We start from the raw sequence: 18,663 nt of genomic DNA, 5'->3' as shown, positions 1-18,663 counted from the left end.
CCCATCGCTGATTGGTCGCGGCAGCCAGGCAGATGGCGAGACCAATCAGCGACGTGGGATTTCCGTGACGGAAGTTGCAGACAGACAGACGGAAGTACCCCTTAGACAATTATATATATAGAATCACAGTTGGCTTTCATAGGAGTACCGTCATGACCGGGATGGGAGACTTCAGCAGACCCCCTGCTGTAAATGGCAGCCCTTTTGTGCACCATGATCGGGCGCCAATGGGCGGTTAGAACAGCGCACACCCTGGGCCACTTACTGAGCTGTTTGCTTCAGTTTTGATACAGTTATATTTGCTGCAGACCTCCTCTTCTCTAACACTGAGCCCTGTGTAACTCACTGATTTGGCAGCTTTCTGTGTAGATTGGCAGCTTTATGCCCATGCACAATCAGTGGTGAGGTCGGGGTTTACAGAGCTCATGAATATGGGCAGCATGTTAACTAGTCCTATAGTGATAATCTCCTGCTGATAAAACAACAATTTTACTAAAACTGCAGCAAGCAGCCCTGTAATTGACACATCTCTGGAATCAGGGACTAGACATATATTATGCAAGTTAGGTAGCAAAAATGTGGTGACAAAGTCCCTTTAAAGCTTTTGGATCTTAGCTATACTGGGCCAATTAAAAGAGTTGCCAGGCACATAAAGACTCGGCATGAGATTGATAAAGTTCCTTCCTTGGTTATTTTAGACCAATATTGTCTCATTATAACCCACAACTTCTTCCAGTATGACAGTGTGACTTGTAGTCATGTTGAGATCACTGTACGGCCACGTTCAGTATTTTACCTCAGTATGTGTAAGCCAAAACCAGGAGTGGGTGACGAATACAGAAGTGGTGACGAGTTTCTATTACACTTTTCCTCTAATTGTCCCACTACTAATTTTGGCTTACACATACCCATGTAAACTACTGATCAAATCCTGAATGTGTGAATGTGGCCTACAGGGTATATAGTCACACAGCAGTTAGCATTATTAACTCACCGCATCGCCATTTTGTCCCTGCTGTTTTATTTATGTGTTATACGGTTTTTAAAAATTCCAGTTCAAAGGAATTTCTATAATTCCGGTGCCCCCCTTAGCAAAAAGATTAAAACAAAAAAAAGAAAAGCACAACATAATGAGTAAGTTAATCGAAATAGTCAAGGCTGGTGACATCTACGGTACTTAAAAAAAAAGCTGATCACATATACAGGAAACTCATCGGAAGTTTTTCTTTGGGGTCGCTGGACAGGTTCCAGTTCTTTGTGTGTCATGGTGGAAATGAACTGACAGTGTGCAGCGATTATAGCCACTGTCAAAACAGACTTATCCATGCGAGCTTCCTGCCTGGCCGGTGACTGGAAAGTTTCAGGCCCATCTCCTACATTCCTCCGGTGAGAAAAAGCAGGCAGGACCCTCTGGTCTTCTCGGTCTCATCTCCCTGACAAATTGCCCGGGATTCTTTAAATATTCAGCATTTTGTTCCTCAATAAGCAAGGACATAGTGATTTATTTGTTTCTATCCATCAAATCTTCTCCAGTAAATTGCCGCTCCCGTGCTGTATGGGTGTCATCTTCTGAATTACATTTTTATTGACTAAGCCTGCAGCTAGGTTTTCTATAGATTTTAAGCTCTTTTCGTGCCACTCGTCACCTTTTTTCTGCTTTATTGTTTATCCAATGACAAAATAACCATTAAAAGCTTTTCGCTTTCTTAGCTGTTGTCGAAACCCCTATTCCAACCAAGGCCAATCTTCTTCCTGATGTTGTCTTGTGTATTCGCGCTTTTGAAAGGTATGAGTGACAAAGGCAAAAGATTTCTGATTATTAACAACACAAAAGCACTCAAATTACTCTTTTTTTCCCCCTGCGCGGGAGAAACATTGTTGTCGATGCCCTCAAAAGAGTTAAATGCCATTTTGCTTCGAAAATTCAATCGAAATGAGCTAAAGTGGTCAAACGTCGTCTACGAGCGGCTTCCAGGTGACATTGGCTGCTGTAGCAGGTTTCAGATAATTATCAGTTTTCCTTCTGTCTCTAGTTCATTACCTTTTTTTTTCGAGAACGTTTTTAGGACTCTCGTCCTGATTCTCCGGCTCAGGTTTGACATTTTGAGCCTCGTCGTCTGAAAATACGTGGAATGGTTTGTGCTAGCGATATCTCAGCTGGAAGAATGTTTTTTTTGCTCTCCCTTATGATTCCACTTAAGGCTCAACAACGGCTACGTTCAATTGTTAAAAGAAGCAAGATTGTTTCGAGTCTAGATCTCGCCAGACAAGTGGGATTTGTTTCTTCCAGTTCAGTTATCAAAAAGTTTAACCCTTTGCCCCTACGTATCTAATTGTAAACCTTTTAAAACCTAAACGAGTCGTTTAGACGGAGCCGGAGCGAAAAAAAAAGGTTTTAAGTCGAGCAAAATATCTGCTGATAATGGCGCGAGTGCGTATAACAGACATATTCTGTTACATTTCAGGGACCAGCAGGGGCACTCGGGGGATCCAGATTATGCAAGACAGGATTTCTTGAGGATGTTTATCACGCAAGTGTGTACAGAAGCGTACGTGAAGGGCAGCCTCTCCTAAATGGTAAGGTCAACAAGAAGAATTATTGCTTTTTTTCTGGTTCTGCATCTTGTTACATTACTGATTTGTCTTTGATGAAATGTTTTAGTCATTTACAAACACCTATTACTATATAGTCAGCGGTTATACATTGTGGGTGCCTTAAAGTGTAGGTGTGAGCAAATTATTAGCACTTTACATATAACATGAAAACTATGTACATGTCTAGCTGTTCTATTAATTGCATTTTATATCAGCATTCATTTGTGCATTATCATTAGGTTTGCCTACAAAAGACAACTAGTTACTAAATAATCTGTAAGGCAATCTGACAGTAAGTGTTCAGTTTTCCTGCAGCTCCCCCGCAGGAAAAATGAAGCATTACGCTTTTGTTATACACATGGATCAGAATCTTTGTAAATGAAGAAAGGACCAGTCCTCCACAGTGAGAGATGCGCTTTGTAACTCTACTCTTGGAAAGACATTAAAAAATTCCTAAATGCATATATAAAAATGAGATTAACTACCTATTTGGAATCGGCCACCATGCATCAAGTGATTGGCTGCCAGCAGCACACATGTAGTTTGAGCTAACACGACAAATCATCAAATCATCATTTTGCTAGATATGAGTTGTCAGGTATCACCTTGACACTTTTAAAGGGAATTTGTCAGTACTGTTTGCTCTGTAATCTGACAACAGCATGATTTAGGGACAGAGATCCTGATTCGATTGATGTGTCACTTAGTTTACTGGGTGCCGCAGCTGTGATAGAATCACAGATTTCTCTGGTGCAGATCTAGCAAAGCTCAAATGCTGAGCTGTGTATAACCCCACCCACATTACTGACTGACAGATTTTTGTGTAGAATGTATGTTGACAGAAAGCTGCTAATCAGTGGTGGGGGCGGGGTTATACTGAATACTTGACTGGGAGGCACGAGACGCGTAGTCCTCTGGTGTTAGAACACTGATTTTATTGAAACAGCAAAAGACAGCCCAGCAAGTGACACATCGCTGGAATCAGGCTCTCAGCTCCTACATCATGCTGCTATCAGATTACATAGACAATCTGCTGACGGATTGCCTTTGGAATTATTGGTTGAAATGGTGTAAAATAGGCACTTTTATCTTTAGTCATTTCTGCTTTAACATCAGCTGTAGGCAGAGCCTTAGTATGTGGCTCACCTCATCTACACATCTATCGGACCCTAAGCTGTCATAGATTTACCTACTTTCTCATTGATGATGATTTCAGAGGCTCGGTTTTTCAGTGTTTTTCTAGTCATTCCACATGCTTTACTCTTCAGCTCTCTTTGTTCAGGCTGACTACTGTGCACATTGAAATGCCACCTCCCAAACCCAGTGGATTATGTAGAACGGCTATCCTCCACAGGAACGAAAAGGTCTGAACTGCTATTGTGGAAAAGATTTTCATGTAGCTGCTACATGCCTGATCTTTAATAGGGTTGGACAAGTGGAGGAAAATAAATATTTCAATCGTTTAAAACAAAAATGAATACTGAAATAACGTAGGGAAGTGCACTAATTGTTCCATTTCCTCAGAATTACAGATAAGCAATTACGGTATATGTGCTGCAATAAATATAGTCCTTTCCCATTGTTTCTGGAATTTCTTGCAATAAAGAGAGTAAATGTGATTTTTGGTATTTTTACATACTATTTTCTCGTCATTACCATTTACTATCTTATTGTGTACATCTAGGTTGTCACGACAGCTTATTAACTGGTTAATTACTAATATTCTATTTCATTTTGCTTCGAAAAACAACACTAGGTGGGATGTGAGCATGGAGAAAGTCTGTAGCATGAAAATAACGTGTCATTTCCTACAAATAAAATAGACTTTGTAATCTCCTACTGCTATTGTAGGCCATAGTGTATTTTACTTGTGCAAATCTACCGTTAAAATCCACAGAAATGTAATCTTGGGTGTATTTACCCAGACACAACCCGAGTGGGTAAGGGCCCTCAAACGCTACAGACTGACGTCAGACGAAACAACCGATATCAATGGGGTTGTCAGACCGTCTAATGTGTATTCGGAGCCTTTAGCTTCTTCCACGACACCTGAAGAGAAGGATCTGGCCTGGTGCATTTCCAACTGCTGCTCCTTCTGACCTCTGCTGAGCTTAGTGTTCCTGCATAAGGTGGAGTCGGCAAAGATCGTATATAATGCATATGGGGGCCTTAAGACTAAAGATGAGTGAATATATTCGGAATCGGTCGCCAAATCTGAATTTGCCATATTGGTACGCTATTCGTGACAAATTTATGTTTGATGATCGGTTCCGAACACATTCGTTCATTTCTACTCCCATTGACTCCAATGATGTTCGGCTGCATTTGGCGAAAATTGCAAAAAACAATATTCGCCTCCGATCATAATCGGGACCGAATTTTGAAAAATTTGCTGAACTCTACTCAAGACCAAAGGGGGGAAATATACTGTCGATTTGCTGCATTGGCAAATCCAAAGCAGATTTTTATTTTTTAGATCTGTAGCACATTTTACTCTGTAATGCAAAGGGTTAAATCCCCTGTAAAATTCCGTAGCAAAAATTGACCGTCTGCGGTTGTAACGTTATTTATATTGGAATAGATTGAGATTTTATGAAACGTATTATTCAGAGGATTTCGCATGCTCTAAGTATTCTGACCAATGGACGAGGATCAGTCTTTCCTTCGATTATTGCCCTGGATCGGACACTTTGTACTCGTCCATTGTTTCTTATTCGGCATTCACACAGCCCATCTGCGACCATTAAAGGCTTGCCGATAGGCTGCATGTAAGCTGAAGGGCGGTTGTTTTTGTATCCTGTTTAGAGAGGCCGATCGCGCTTCCATGTGCATTAATATGATGCGCGTAGGATGTCATTGTTCTTGGCAGCACATATCCAATTACCGAGGACAATGTGCTGCCGAGAACGATGATTTTTAAGCATTTTGTTTGTTCGTCGTTGGGGGATTGGCGGCCTTGCTCGGATCGGCCGGTAACGTGAACGAGTACTCGAAGGAACGTTCGTTCTCAATTATCAGCCAGCTCCATTAGTTTGGTCCTTTTTAGTCATTTTTAGCGGTTCAGTCCCCGAATTGATTATGCAAACACATATTACGGTTATTTTGTCTGTGAGATTGTCGCTGCTTAGTTAATTTAGATGTGGTCGAGCTGATAAAACCGCTCGGTTTCCAGTGCTTTGAAGTAGATTACAAGGACCGATCTCCCTTCCTTTAGTTTCCTATCTTGCATATAAATCTTGCTAGATGGATTGAGAAGGTGCCAGAGGAATGGATTCTTGAAACAAAAAGCTATAGACTTGATTTACCTTGACTGTGTATAGCTATAGCTCACCGTAATGATATTTCCACGTAGCATTTTGCATTTTTCAACTGTAATTGAAACTTAAATGTAGGAGGAAATGATGAACGGAGATGTTTTCTGAATTAAGGTACTCAGTTCCTCCACTGCTTTAATCGCTTAATGCATACATTTATAAAAGGTGATCTGTTTAGGAAAAGAAGCGAGTCTCAAATTAGACCGGATGTGTCAGGTTTTTAGAGAACTAAGGATAGATAATTCTATCCTAATGCAACAGTCTATCCTAATTTGGTTTTTACTTTGTCCATATTAGTAGATGGAGCGCAGGTCTTTTTTTGTCAATTACCAATTCTTTTTAATTAGGCAATAGCATGCAAGTGCACTTCTTTGTAATAAGCTCTATTAATGGCCCAGAAAAGCATTTTGTTTCATGACCACAAGTGACATAGTGCTCGATTATAAGACTTGCATTAATGAAACTTAACGTTCATTTAAAGCAAGAAATGCAGAAATAAAAAAGTAAAGGGGAAATAATTAAAGACAAAGGTATTGTGTTTGTAATATATGAAATAAAATAATGTAAGTATTTCATTGGAGTACTGCTGAATAGCTTTAAATGCATCAGACAGTGTTGGTTTCTTGTGGATTATGCGGGCTCAGGGGCTGAGCCTACATCATATCATGCAGATGCTGTCTGTTATACACATAACTAACAAATCACGTTGCACTCTATAGAGCTATAGCACGCAAACATTCAATACATTGCATTACTTCTTAAGAAAATAGGAAAAAACTGAGAATACTTAGCTCATAAATTGGCCAATTCATGTTTACCCAGCAGCCGCGCTAAGGTGATTCTCTTTGATGGGACCTATCCTAATGTGATTCCTGTCCTGAACTACAGGAGACTGATCGTCACTTCCAAATGGAAAACCGGTGTGGAAGTGACGGTCTGTCTTTTGTTAGTTATATGCATAGGCACTCTGACCAAGAACTCCGCCAATCAGCCTCTGGTGGTTTTAATCACAGCAGGATCCTACCTACCCATATAAATGCAGGCTATCAGCCCAGGAGAGCAATCACATTAGGTTAGGTCCTGGCAGAGAGAATCGCCTTCTCGCGGCTACTGGGTATACATCAATTGGCCAATTAATGCGCTAAGTATTCTAGTTTTTTTCCCATTTTTTTTACAGTAATGTAATTCAAATTTCATATATTTCATGTTTGCATGCTATACCGCTACATAGTGCTACTTTATTTGTTATGTATGGAGATGGCAACTTATAGTAAGCACCTGTACACACCCGATTTCTGTTTGGAAGTGACGGTCAGTCTTTTGTTGACTGTTATACAAAAGTATCATCTGCCTTTAATAACAGCAAAATTATAAAAATCCTCCTCTCTTAGTTTAAAAAAATAAATAAGATATATCAAAATAAAAATATTAGGTATTGCCGTGTCCGTAAAAGTCTGATCTATGAAAGTATAAAACTGAATAACGCGTATGGTTAAGAGCATAAAGAGAAGAAAAATCTTTTTGGTTGCAACAGCTCCAACAAAATATGCAACAAGAAGCAATCGCAATGTTATGGTATCTAGCCCAAAATGGTATTAATAAAAATGGCATCTCGCCACGCAAAAAAACAAGCTCTCACACAGCTCCGTCAATGTAAAGATGGCGACACAAATCACTGTTTTTAAAAATAAATGTATACGTTCGGTATCACCGCAATCACACAGACGTGGAATCATATTTCTACATTATTTTTATCTCTCAGTGAACACCATAATAACAGAACACAAAAATGATGGCAGAATTGTGTTTCAGACGGGCAACTCATCCCACAATAAAAAAAAAAGCCCTCATATGGCTGTGTCAAGGGAAACATAACGTTATGGCTCTGGGGAAAGAGGGGAGGAAAAAAAGATCATTCTCCTTGTTCATGAGACCATGGTAGTGGGCAGCTAGGCAGAGTTAGCATAGAACAGAAGCTGCTCTTAGAGATGGGTCTCACTACTAAATGTGAAGGGCAGAGAGGGTTCCCCGTTCTGCAATGTCAGACACGTGAGACAACTTTTTTTTAAAGGGAATCTATCAGCAGGTTTTTGCTACCTCACCTGATGCAGGTAAAGAAATCCTGACTCCAGTGATGTATCACTTAGTTTACTGGGTGCGGTAGTTGTCACACAGTCAGAGTCCTTACATTTAGCAATGCAGCAGAGCTGAGAACTCTAACCCCGCCCACACCAGGCTCTGTATATACATAGTCTATTGACACTGAGCTGCTTATCACAGGAGGGGGCGTGGTCAGATCAGGAGGCACATGCAGTGGCGTAACCTCGAGCTCGTGGGATCCAATACAAAAGGTCCCACAATTATTGCCAATCTATAATAGCAAAAGTGTTTTCATATGGGCCAAAATGACTAGTTTTGGTCCCCTAGTCCCCAGGTCCCTGGTGCGTTTGCAATCCCTGCACTTACTATAGTTACACCCCTGGGCACACGCCAGCTAGTAACAGCAATGGTAATGGCCTAGTGATAAATCCTTCATTGTAAGTAAACAACAGCACCCATCTGATAAGTGACACATCGCTGAATTTTGTGTTTTAACCCCTATCTCATTCTGTCCTCAGATTACATAGCCAAAACCTGCTGATAGGTTCCCTGTAAATGTCTAATCTTTGGAAGATATGTGTTTTAAAAGAATGCCATGGTATAAGAGATTGGGTGGTCTCTGTAAATCAGTGTCACATCATTATGTGCAGTAAATCACCGTAAATAATGAACCCCACTACGGGAATGGTCAGACACGTCTAGGAACACAAATATTCTGCTCATTTGTTACAGTGGTAAGTCGCCTTTAATCCCATCCTGCCTGGCTGAATTGTCAGTAATCTTCATTGGTGCTTGGAAGCAGCGCTGCGCAGCAGATAACCAACTAATTAATTCATTTTTAAAATAGAATTGCCATCAGCAACTGAATTTAAATGAAGAAAGAATGTGCCGCCAAAACATACCTTCTATAAGTGTGGCGGCATTATATATCTGCACGGAAGAACCGCTCCTCCATTCCCAGAAAAAAAAACGGCTTTTCTCACACTACTTCTTAGATTTGCAGAATATTGAAAGAACTCATCAGTTTCCTCCTTCAGGGATATTTGATAGTTTGGCTCTGTATGGAAATTATAGCTCAGTATTTACGCCGAGAATATCAAAGACACTCGCCTGTTGAGTTCTTTATAAAAGATAATCATCTACAAGTCTTTTATCAGAAATTTGCTTTAGATTGACACCACTGGGAATCTCCCGGAACGGGGCGTTATTACGGGTCTCATCAGTGAGTATAAATGTATCTAGTCATTAGGCAGCGCTCCACCTTACCAGTTATGGAGTATTCATATCAGCGTTGGCTTTTGAGACCATTTCACTGACATTAATGGCTACCTGTCCCTTGGACAGAACAGAAGAAAACACAAGAAATCTGTAATGTCAGAAGGTTCCATAATCTGAATTAAATGGAATACGCCAGCAGGTGTGTTCTGTAATCTGAATGCAGAATTGTGTAGGGGCTAAAACCCTGATTCTTTGTCACTTGCTGGGTTGTGTGTTGCTGTTTCAATAAATCAGTGTTTTATCAGCAGGAGATTATCACTAGAAGGCCATGTGTCTCTTGCCTTCTAGTCCCACCCTATCCTCACCTCTGGCTATATATAGTGTACAGAGAAAGCCGCCAATCAGCGGTGTGGGCGGGGAAATACAGAGCTCAGCATTCTGAGCACTGCTAGACCAGTGAAGAAAACAGTGATTGTATCAAAATGACGGTAATTGGCACATCACTGGAATCAGGGTCTCAGCCCCTACATCATGTTGCTCTAAGACAGCTATCACATAGCAAAGCCCTGATGACAGATTCCCTTTAAGAAAACTCAGGTTAGAATTGCTCATTTTCCGGTAATTCTTCTATACCCAGACATGTGAGTTGAACGGTTAGAATATATGGGGTAACAAAGTCAGATCCATGTAATACTTTCTGTATTCTTTGTTACGCAGAACAGGGGGTTTATTCTCTGGGAAAAAGAATGGAGAGCTTGTCTGTAATGTCAGCTACTTTTTAGGCTAGCTTTCCTCTCCATAAACTACATGGATAGCCTGGCAGTTGAAGGACTGCAATGTAGGAGAAATATCTGGCAAATTACTACTTTCCCCATCGATAACAGCAGATCACTAGGGTCCAAGAAGGCTCAGTCGCCAACTATTTCAAACAGAGTTATTCCAGTCGGGGACATTTATGGCCTATGCACAGGACCTGTCATAAATGTTTGCTGTGGAACCCAACGCTCGGACCTGAACCTATCATGAAAATGGGATTTTGTCAACAGGAATGGAGAGAATGACACGCATGTTCTGCTCCATTATTGGAGTTCCCACCTTCTTTAGAACCCCATATAAATAAGTGGAGAGACCCGCATGCGCTGCCACCGCTACACAGACAGCGTCCCAGATGGGACAACCCTTTTATGTTCCGGTGACGTTGCAGTCTTACCACATTAGCGATCATTGTCTAATAAAGGAGCCCATAATCTGCCCTCCCTGCGGCCATAACTAGCAATAACACTGGAACACGGAAGTCTGAAGGAGTTCTGAAGATAATTATTATGTATGGTGTATGCAGATGAGCAATCCATCACCGAGCAGTTCTTCCAACATATATTTAATTAAACCATCATGACAGAAGATTATCTTCGCCAGCAAAATATTTTCTGCTTATTCATCATGAGAATACCAATGACACAAGACAATGGCAGTTTCTTTCTTGGCACTTGCTTCTCTGCCATGAGAAAAATGAAGGGCAAAGCTTTCCCTTGAACTTCCTGTTGTAAGAGATGTGTGATTTCTGTGTGAGGAAGTCCTTGTGAGAACGTAGTGTGCTGCGCACTGCTGCCGGCCTAATTGCATAGTAGCCTTTCCTCACAAAGCGCTCTTCAGTCTTGATTTGCATTCCGTCGGCTAACAGTGAAATGAATGAGCCTTATGTGAAACGCGCAGGTCAGAATTCAGTGACCTCCTCAGTGAGATGACGCTTGGGGTTCCGGGGTGCCACTCTAGTGGGTGTAGGGGCTGCCCTATTATGCCATTGTCAGGATTCCGTTCATAGCATTTCAAAAAAGAAGAGAAAGAAATAGACCAAAAATCGGGGATCACCGGAGGCACGGATCAAGTAAAAAAAGGCAAATTTTATTCAAAAGTGTATAAACGGACACAGAAAACCACATAGAGCACACATTAAAAACATTTAAAACATTGGTCATCCATGTGACCTACACATGGTACACTAAGGCCCAAAATGGAGCCATCCCCCTGTATGAGCCAACTCCCCAGTATCAAATAGATAACAAATATAAAGAAAATCCTAACTATTACCGAGTTCATATCATATAGACCTGGTTGGATCCCTTGGAATCTGTGGTGCCCCCTCTCTTTCTTATCGATTCCGTTCATAGCCCAACCATGGCAGCTCAGTCGGATGTATGTACTTTCAATTAGTTTCTGATAAATGTACATGGATGCTGTATAATTTGGTGAATAAACACTATTTTTTACCACCTTAGTGAAAAGAATAAACCAAAAGTATGAATCCATCCTTCCATTTTGCTTTCATGCGGCTTCCCTAAATTCTAGGGTCCTAGAGATAAGTGCAGGAGTTGTTTCATCATTTAAAAAGAAGGAATGTTACAAATTACTTGTTAATAACAATCTTCTCAATCTGTGAAAATGGAGGAATTTTTCACTTAGGCTACGTTCACATTTGCGTTGTTGGGCGTTGCGTCGGCGACGCAACACACAACGCATGCAAAACCGCATTGTCTTGTGACGCATGCGTCCATTTTTGGCTTGATTGTGGACGCAAAAAAAATGCCAAAAATGACGCATGCGTCACAAAACGCAAGACAACGCATGTCCATGTGCCCCCATGTTAAATATAGGGGCGCATGGCACATGCGTCGCCGCGGTTGCGCCCGATGCAACGCAAATGTGAACGTAGCCTTAATTGCTTCCTGCTCTTTGCTCCGGTCACCGCTGAGAGACAAGGCAAGGGGCGCAGCGCTGACAATCCCGCCTCTATAGAGCTTGTAAGCATTGACCTGAAGTTGGCCAAATCACTGGATTGAGCCAACATCCGTGAAGCTGAACTCCTCCGATGCCGCAGAGGCAAATCTGCTTTTGTTTGCAACATCAGGAGAGCGGCACAACCACAGCAAAAGTATGGCGCTGGAACTGTCAATCAATCAGGAGTTCACCGTGCCAAGGAAAGGAAAGATTATGTGGGATGAGGAACAGTGTACTTCTGTTCAACGAGTTGAGGCAACCTCTTTAAGGGGCTGCTGTGCTAGATTAGCAGTCTATCCCTTTCTAAATTTTCCCTACGTAGATCTGCCCTGGCCATGTGTGCGGGGAACCGCAGGCCACCTCATTCAGCTAAACTGTCTAATAGAAACACAATGAAGGGAATGTTTTACTAAGTTCTCTTCATCCTCAGGAGTGACGAGTCCTAGGTGGCATCTCCCACCCATCATAAAGTGATCATACATGTCTTAGATAGAGTTATGATGTCATATTCAAATAAAAGAAGGCTGGAAGGACACAAAGCACAGATATAGTGTTATCTGGGTAAAATGCCAAAAGAATTGTCTAATGGTGCTCACCTGGATGGGTTCTGTGCACAGCACCACTGATAACGCTTAGGCTGCTACAGACCTACGAAAGGATGAAAGTGCAGGTAATGGAGAAACAAATGGGTTAAATCTGCGCTGCCATGTGAAAAAGATGAAGAACGTCAATCCGAGTGTAAGTGGTCTGTTTGTAAACGCATTTCGAAGTATACATACTTCTGCTTCAGGGCAACCACGATCTTTTGTGGATAATGACAACCATGATGTTGGTTGTCCTGATGAAGAAGTATGTATACTTTGAAACGCGTTGACAAATAAACACTTACACTCGGATTGGCATCTTTCATCTTTTCCACATGACAGCAGAGATTTAACCCATTAGTTTCTCCATTACCTGCACTTTCATGATGTCATATTATGATATCAAGTTATTAGTGTTGTAGTTGTGTAATTAACCACTTAATCAATTATTAATAGAGAAAAATGTACAGTGCAGGGGTTTTATACCAAAAATCGAATCGGCCCCCTTTTTGTAATAGCTCACACTAACAGACACCAGTGCCTTCAGGGAGTGATGCTGTAGGGGAGAAAAGCAATACATGGACCTATTATCTTCTCTGCTAGTGTCCTGCTGTTCATGAGTCCTCTTTATCCATGAGGGGAGTGCTTCCTGCGTACCCTCCTCTCTTCAGAGACTGACTGCTAGGAGTAGGATTGTGACCATCAAGAGCTGGGTCCTTTTTCCATCTTCCATATGGTTCCCGTAGACAGTGAATGCTCATTTCTCTTAGCCGGTAAACGCTCAGTTCTCATAGAAAGTGCATGCTCAGTTCTCATAGTCGGTGCATACTCCTTTCTCATAGTGGGTGCATGCTCAGTTCTCATAGTAGGTACATGCTCAGTTCTTATAGTTGGTGCATACTCCTTTCTCATAGTGGGTGCATGCTCAGTTCTCATAGTGGGTGCATGCCCAGTTCTCATAGTCGGTTCATACTCAGTTCTCATAGTGGGTGCATGCTCAGTTCTCATAGTGGGTGCATGCTCAGTTCTCATAGTGGGTGCATGCTCAGTTCTCATAGTCGGTGCATACTCCTTTCTCATAGTGGGTGCATGCTCAGTTCTCATAGTAGGTACATGCTCAGTTCTTATAGTTGGTGCATACTCCTTTCTCATAGTGGGTGCATGCTCAGTTCTCATAGTGGGTGCATGCCCAGTTCTCATAGTCGGTTCATACTCAGTTCTCATAGTGGGTGCATGCTCAGTTCTCATAGTGGGTGCATGCTCAGTTCTCATAGTGGGTGCATGCTCAGTTCTCATAGTGGGTGCATGCTCAGTTCTCATAGTGGGTGCATGCTCAGTTCTCATAGTGGGTGCATGCTCAGTTCTCATAGTAGGTACATGCTCAATTCTCATAGCCGGTGAATGCTCAACTCTCATAGTAGGTGCATGCTCAGTTCTCATAGTAGGTACATGCTCAATTCTCATAGTTGGTGCATACTCCTTTCTCATAGTGGGTGCATGCTCAGTTCTCATAGTGGGTGCATGCTCAGTTCTCATAGTGGGTGCATGCTCAGTTCTCATAGTCGGTGTATGCTCAGGTCTCATAGTGGGTGCATGCTCAGTTCTCATAGTCGGTGCATGCTCAGTTCTCATAGTGGGTGCATGCTCAGTTCTCATAGTAGGTGCATGCTCAGTTCTCATAGTCGGTGTATGCTCAGTTCTCATAGTGGGTGCATGCTCAGTTCTCATAGTCGGTGCATGCTCAGTTCTCATAGTGGGTGCATGCTCAGTTCTCATAGTGGATGCATGCTCAGTTCTCATAGTCAGTGAATGCTCAGCTCTCATAGTTGGAGCATGCTCAGTTCTCATAGGTGCATGCTCAGTTCTCAGTGTCGGAGCAGGCTCAGTTCTCATAGTTGGTGCATGCTCAGTTCTCATAGTCAGAGCATGTTCAGTTCTCAGAGTCGGAGCATGCTCAGTTCTCATAGTGGGTGCATGCTCAGTTCTTATAGTTGGAGCATGCTCAGTTCTCATAGTCGGTGCATGCTCAGTTCTCAGTGTCGGAGCATGCTCAGTTCTCATAGTTGGTGCATGCTCAGTTCTCATAGTCAGAGCATGCTCAGTTCTCATAGTGGGTGCATGCTCAGTTCTCATAGTCTGAGCATGCTCAGTTCTCACAGTAAACATCCTTGGTTGTTACCTGCAAACACAGTGAATGCAACATATCCCAAATGTTCAGTAAAACTGTTTTTCACTATCTGACCGCTTCGTATCCACATATTTTGAGCATAAATAAAGCATATATGAAATATTTTACCTCCCCTCCGCAGCCTGCAGGCTCACTCTGACTTTTAAAATGCTTCCATATTACAAAAGCTAGAATTCATTATTATTGCTTTCTTCCCCGTCTTTTTACTATGACTAATTAATATGACGTATAAATAAATGCAGAATTCTCAGTCATGGCTTCTAGTCATTTCCTAACCTTTCGGTACAGTGACTTGACTTTTTTACATACGGTATATAAAACCCATTGCTTTTTTTTTTCTTTGCTTCTGCTTTCATTATCGCTGCAACAACTTACAAAAAATCTCCTTCAGCTTTAATTTTCAGATAATGTCCTTGCTGTGAAATCTGTTGATTGTCTAAAATGATTATTAGTCATTTCCTGTGTCTTTAGCCCACAGCCGTGGTTTGTCTATTATAGCGACAGAACTAGAAGTTCCAGAAATAGAAGCTTCCTTTTTTTTCGGCATTTTGGCTGACTATTCTTTCTCCAGTGCTTACATATGGTGCAGGCACTTTTAGTACTTCTCTTTGCTGTAATTTCTCAGACCAGTGTTTGGAACATATTCCTTATAAAACGGATAGAGTTGCAAATAAGTGTCGCCGAATGGCGGAACACCCACTTCCCTACAGTGACATTAACCAAAGTATATTCACATAGCGTAAAGTGAGTCAACAACAGAGTGTTCACAGGGAATATTGTGACAAGACAACAATTACAGCCAATTATCATACTTAATTGCTGTAATTAAAAAATCATTATATTTTATAATAAATTGTGCTCACAGATCCAAATAACTATAGCAAGTGCTACCTGACAGTTTTTATAGAAAAACACTATAAAGTCACGGAGCTACTTTCAAAAACACATCCCGGCAGTCTGTTATTTCATCCCCTCCTGGCCATAGGTTGACTGCTAAAGTTTATAGATATTTTTTTTTTCAGTTGCAGCTTATCTGATGATTATTTGCACATCCCCTTTAAATGGACACTGTCATTCTAATACATTTTGCATAAATAAATAGTAACAAAGATAATGAGACTTTGTAATATATTTTTTTCAGGAATGTTCTTCTTTCTCCATTTATGAGCCTCTTCTCCTCCTCCTCCTGCCCTAATCAACCACTGAAAAATATAGTTTAAATTTGTCTTGTACGTTCCGTTTTTTTCTCTTTCTGCTCAGATTGTTCACCAAACCTGAAGGATTTTCCTAGTACCAGCGAAGTGTATGAGATTCCTGAAGTCTCATACACACACTGCTTATTTTTTCTTAGCAGATGTAAATCTGCAGCATGTCAATTCTTTCAGCAGTTTTGCTACAGATTTCACACATACTAATGTATGTGAAAAACGCTTCAAAAGCATATAAAAAAGTATCAAAAATGTGTGTATTGTATGCTGCACATACCTTTACTCCGGTAAGGCTACTTTCACACTAGCGTTTTCTGCAATCCGTCACAATGCGTCGTTTTGCAGAAAAAACGAATCCTGCAAAAGTGCTTGCAGGATGCGTTTTTTCCCCATAGACTTGTATTGACGACGCATTTGCGACGGATTGCTTTTGCGGACCGTCGGGAGCAAAAAACGCTACATGTAACGTTTTTTGCTCCTGACAGACCGCTTTTTCCGACCGCGCATGCGCGGCCGGAACTCCGCCCCCACCTCCCCGCACCGTACAATGGGGCAGCAGATGCGCCGGAGAAATGCATCCGCTGCCTCCATTGTGCAGTACGTTAAACGCTAGCGTCGGAATCTCTCCCTGACGCATTGCGACGGGGAGATTCCGACGCTAGTGTGAAAGTAGCCTAAGATGGACTGCCAGCTCGCAAACGGATCAGATTACAGCTGCCTGTTCCAGTCTTTGGAGAGTAGGAGAGAAGGGAGGACCAAAGAGGTACAGACCTTGCTGCTTCTTTCTAGTTAGTGTTTTCTCTCACTTTGTTGCTGGATTCACAGCTGCACTGCTCAGTACGAGTGTTGTACAGAGAGAAAGGAAAGCAGGATTTCCACATTCTTCATGTGCTGTGCCAGTGGGACATTAAAGCAGTTAGTCACCAACTAGCTTAGAGACAACTGAAAGTTAGCGACAGAGCCTGCGGGGAGAAAACTGGTGAAACATGCAGCATGCAAGTTATATATTGTCTGCAAACAACATGGACAGGAATCAGTCGGTAACATTTTCTGTTGGCCAGCAGACATTCCACAAGGAAATCACAACGGCCTTCCTCTTCCCATTGCCTCGTACCATGGCTTTTATATATACACATTACAGCCTATATAAGGTCTTTTTAAAATGGAATCAGTCCTCATTTTGTAAAATGTAGTTAGGTCCCAGGTTTTTTTTTTTATACCAGATTGGGTATTTTCAGAGCGAAATGCAAATCCTGCGCCATTGAAATGTTAATTTCAGCCAGGTCTTTCCCAGTCCTTAGAAGACTCCTGCGTAATTCGAGTGCTTTCATTTCTCCTGCAATCTGTCAGCACCATATTTGCATACAGCCTGTCAGGTGAATGTTTTTTGCATGTATAATCAATAGACATTGAAATCCTCGTGTCAAGAAATGTTGGGAAAGAGACGCAAATCAAATGAAGTGCTAAATATAGAGCTCGCTATCGTTCCCCATTGTTTATCTAGTCGTGATGGTAGGAAATCCATGTTCAGCGATTGCTGTGAACACGTTGTGGAAAATGGGACAGATTGTTAGCCGTGGGTACATTTGTATGGTGCTGAAGGGAAGAAATCTGTCCTTACTGCATAAAAGGACCACCTATAACTAGAGCTGGTGCGAATCGATTCACAAGACCCCATCCAGGCACATGAGCGCCTCCTACTTACCAGCATCCATGGCTCTTCTTTTGATTAGTCAGCCTGGTCACGATGTCACATGTGCATCACGCCACAACTCCAGGTTGGCTAATCAAAAGAGGAGCCACAGATTACTGACATGGCCGCCGGCTCGGGTCCTGCAAATCAATTCCTACCATCTATTATAAACTTGGATGACTTCTTCATATAAACCCTATTTTTGGATATAAGGGCAGAGTGACTGGGTTGCTGGGTGAGATCCGGCTAACAGCTCTAGACCTTCTCTTATATAGAAAAAAGCTTATTATTACACAAGTTTTGGGGGATTTTCTGACAGATTTCTCCCATCATTAATAAGGGCTTGGAAATAAACCCAAAGGAGTACCCCATTATTCTTAACACTCTATGGAGGGTGGTAGTGTCATGATGGGGGCAGGCTTTGCAGCATTGAGAATCTCTCCCCCCCATGTGCTCACCCACCTATCCACTCTCTCTTTCCCTTTTGTGAGGTGAAATATTGTTTAAAAACAGTCAGTGAAATATTTTACCTGACAGATTGAAACCTCTGTGATCCCCTGCTGTAAAGTCAGTATTGTCTTTTGCTTCCTCCCCTGCCCAGGAGATGTGGTATGCTCCGTGCACGGTCAGACAAAGACAATTTTTAAAATGATCTTTCGTTTGTGGGAAAACCCCTTTAATGTGACGGCTTCCTCTGCCTGTAGACACATCGCGCATCTGCCGCTGGGATCAGCCGAATGATTCACTGCACCCGCACGGAATTCATGCAGGCGCAGTAAATCAGACCGCCGCCATCTTTGTGCAGACAGATAGTTCCGGTCACATTAAAACTGCGCATACGCTCCTCCTGTACAAAGATGGCAGTGGTCAGTGAATCATTCGGCTGATCCCGGTGGCGGCGTGTTCACAATGGTGTTCTGCTGGTGGTACAGCGCAAGAGGCTGCATACGGCATACAGTGGGGCAAAAAAGTATTTAGTTAGTCAGCA

At 42.0% G+C, this 18,663-nt stretch overlaps 1 protein-coding gene across 2 annotated transcripts in view; it reads left to right on the top strand.

Moving 5' to 3' along the window:
- Nucleotides 1-18,663, top strand: part of LOC138642773 (cadherin-2A) — a 392,403-nt gene that overhangs the window by 43,951 nt on the left and 329,789 nt on the right. Inside the window, exon 2 of one of the 2 annotated variants that reach the window (XM_069731241.1) lies at nt 2,466-2,577. The exons of the other annotated variant lie outside the window; for it this stretch is intronic. Within the exon in view, the coding sequence (XP_069587342.1) occupies nt 2,466-2,577 (112 nt within the window). The remainder of the gene's footprint in view (nt 1-2,465; nt 2,578-18,663) is intronic. 2 annotated transcript variants of the gene reach the window in all.

Source organism: Ranitomeya imitator, chromosome 6 (genome assembly GCF_032444005.1).
Source record: "Ranitomeya imitator isolate aRanImi1 chromosome 6, aRanImi1.pri, whole genome shotgun sequence".
In the NCBI taxonomy this organism is placed as follows: domain Eukaryota; kingdom Metazoa; phylum Chordata; class Amphibia; order Anura; family Dendrobatidae; genus Ranitomeya; species Ranitomeya imitator.
The sequence above is the reverse complement of the archived record's forward strand: the minus strand, read 5'-3'. Positions and strand labels throughout refer to the sequence as shown.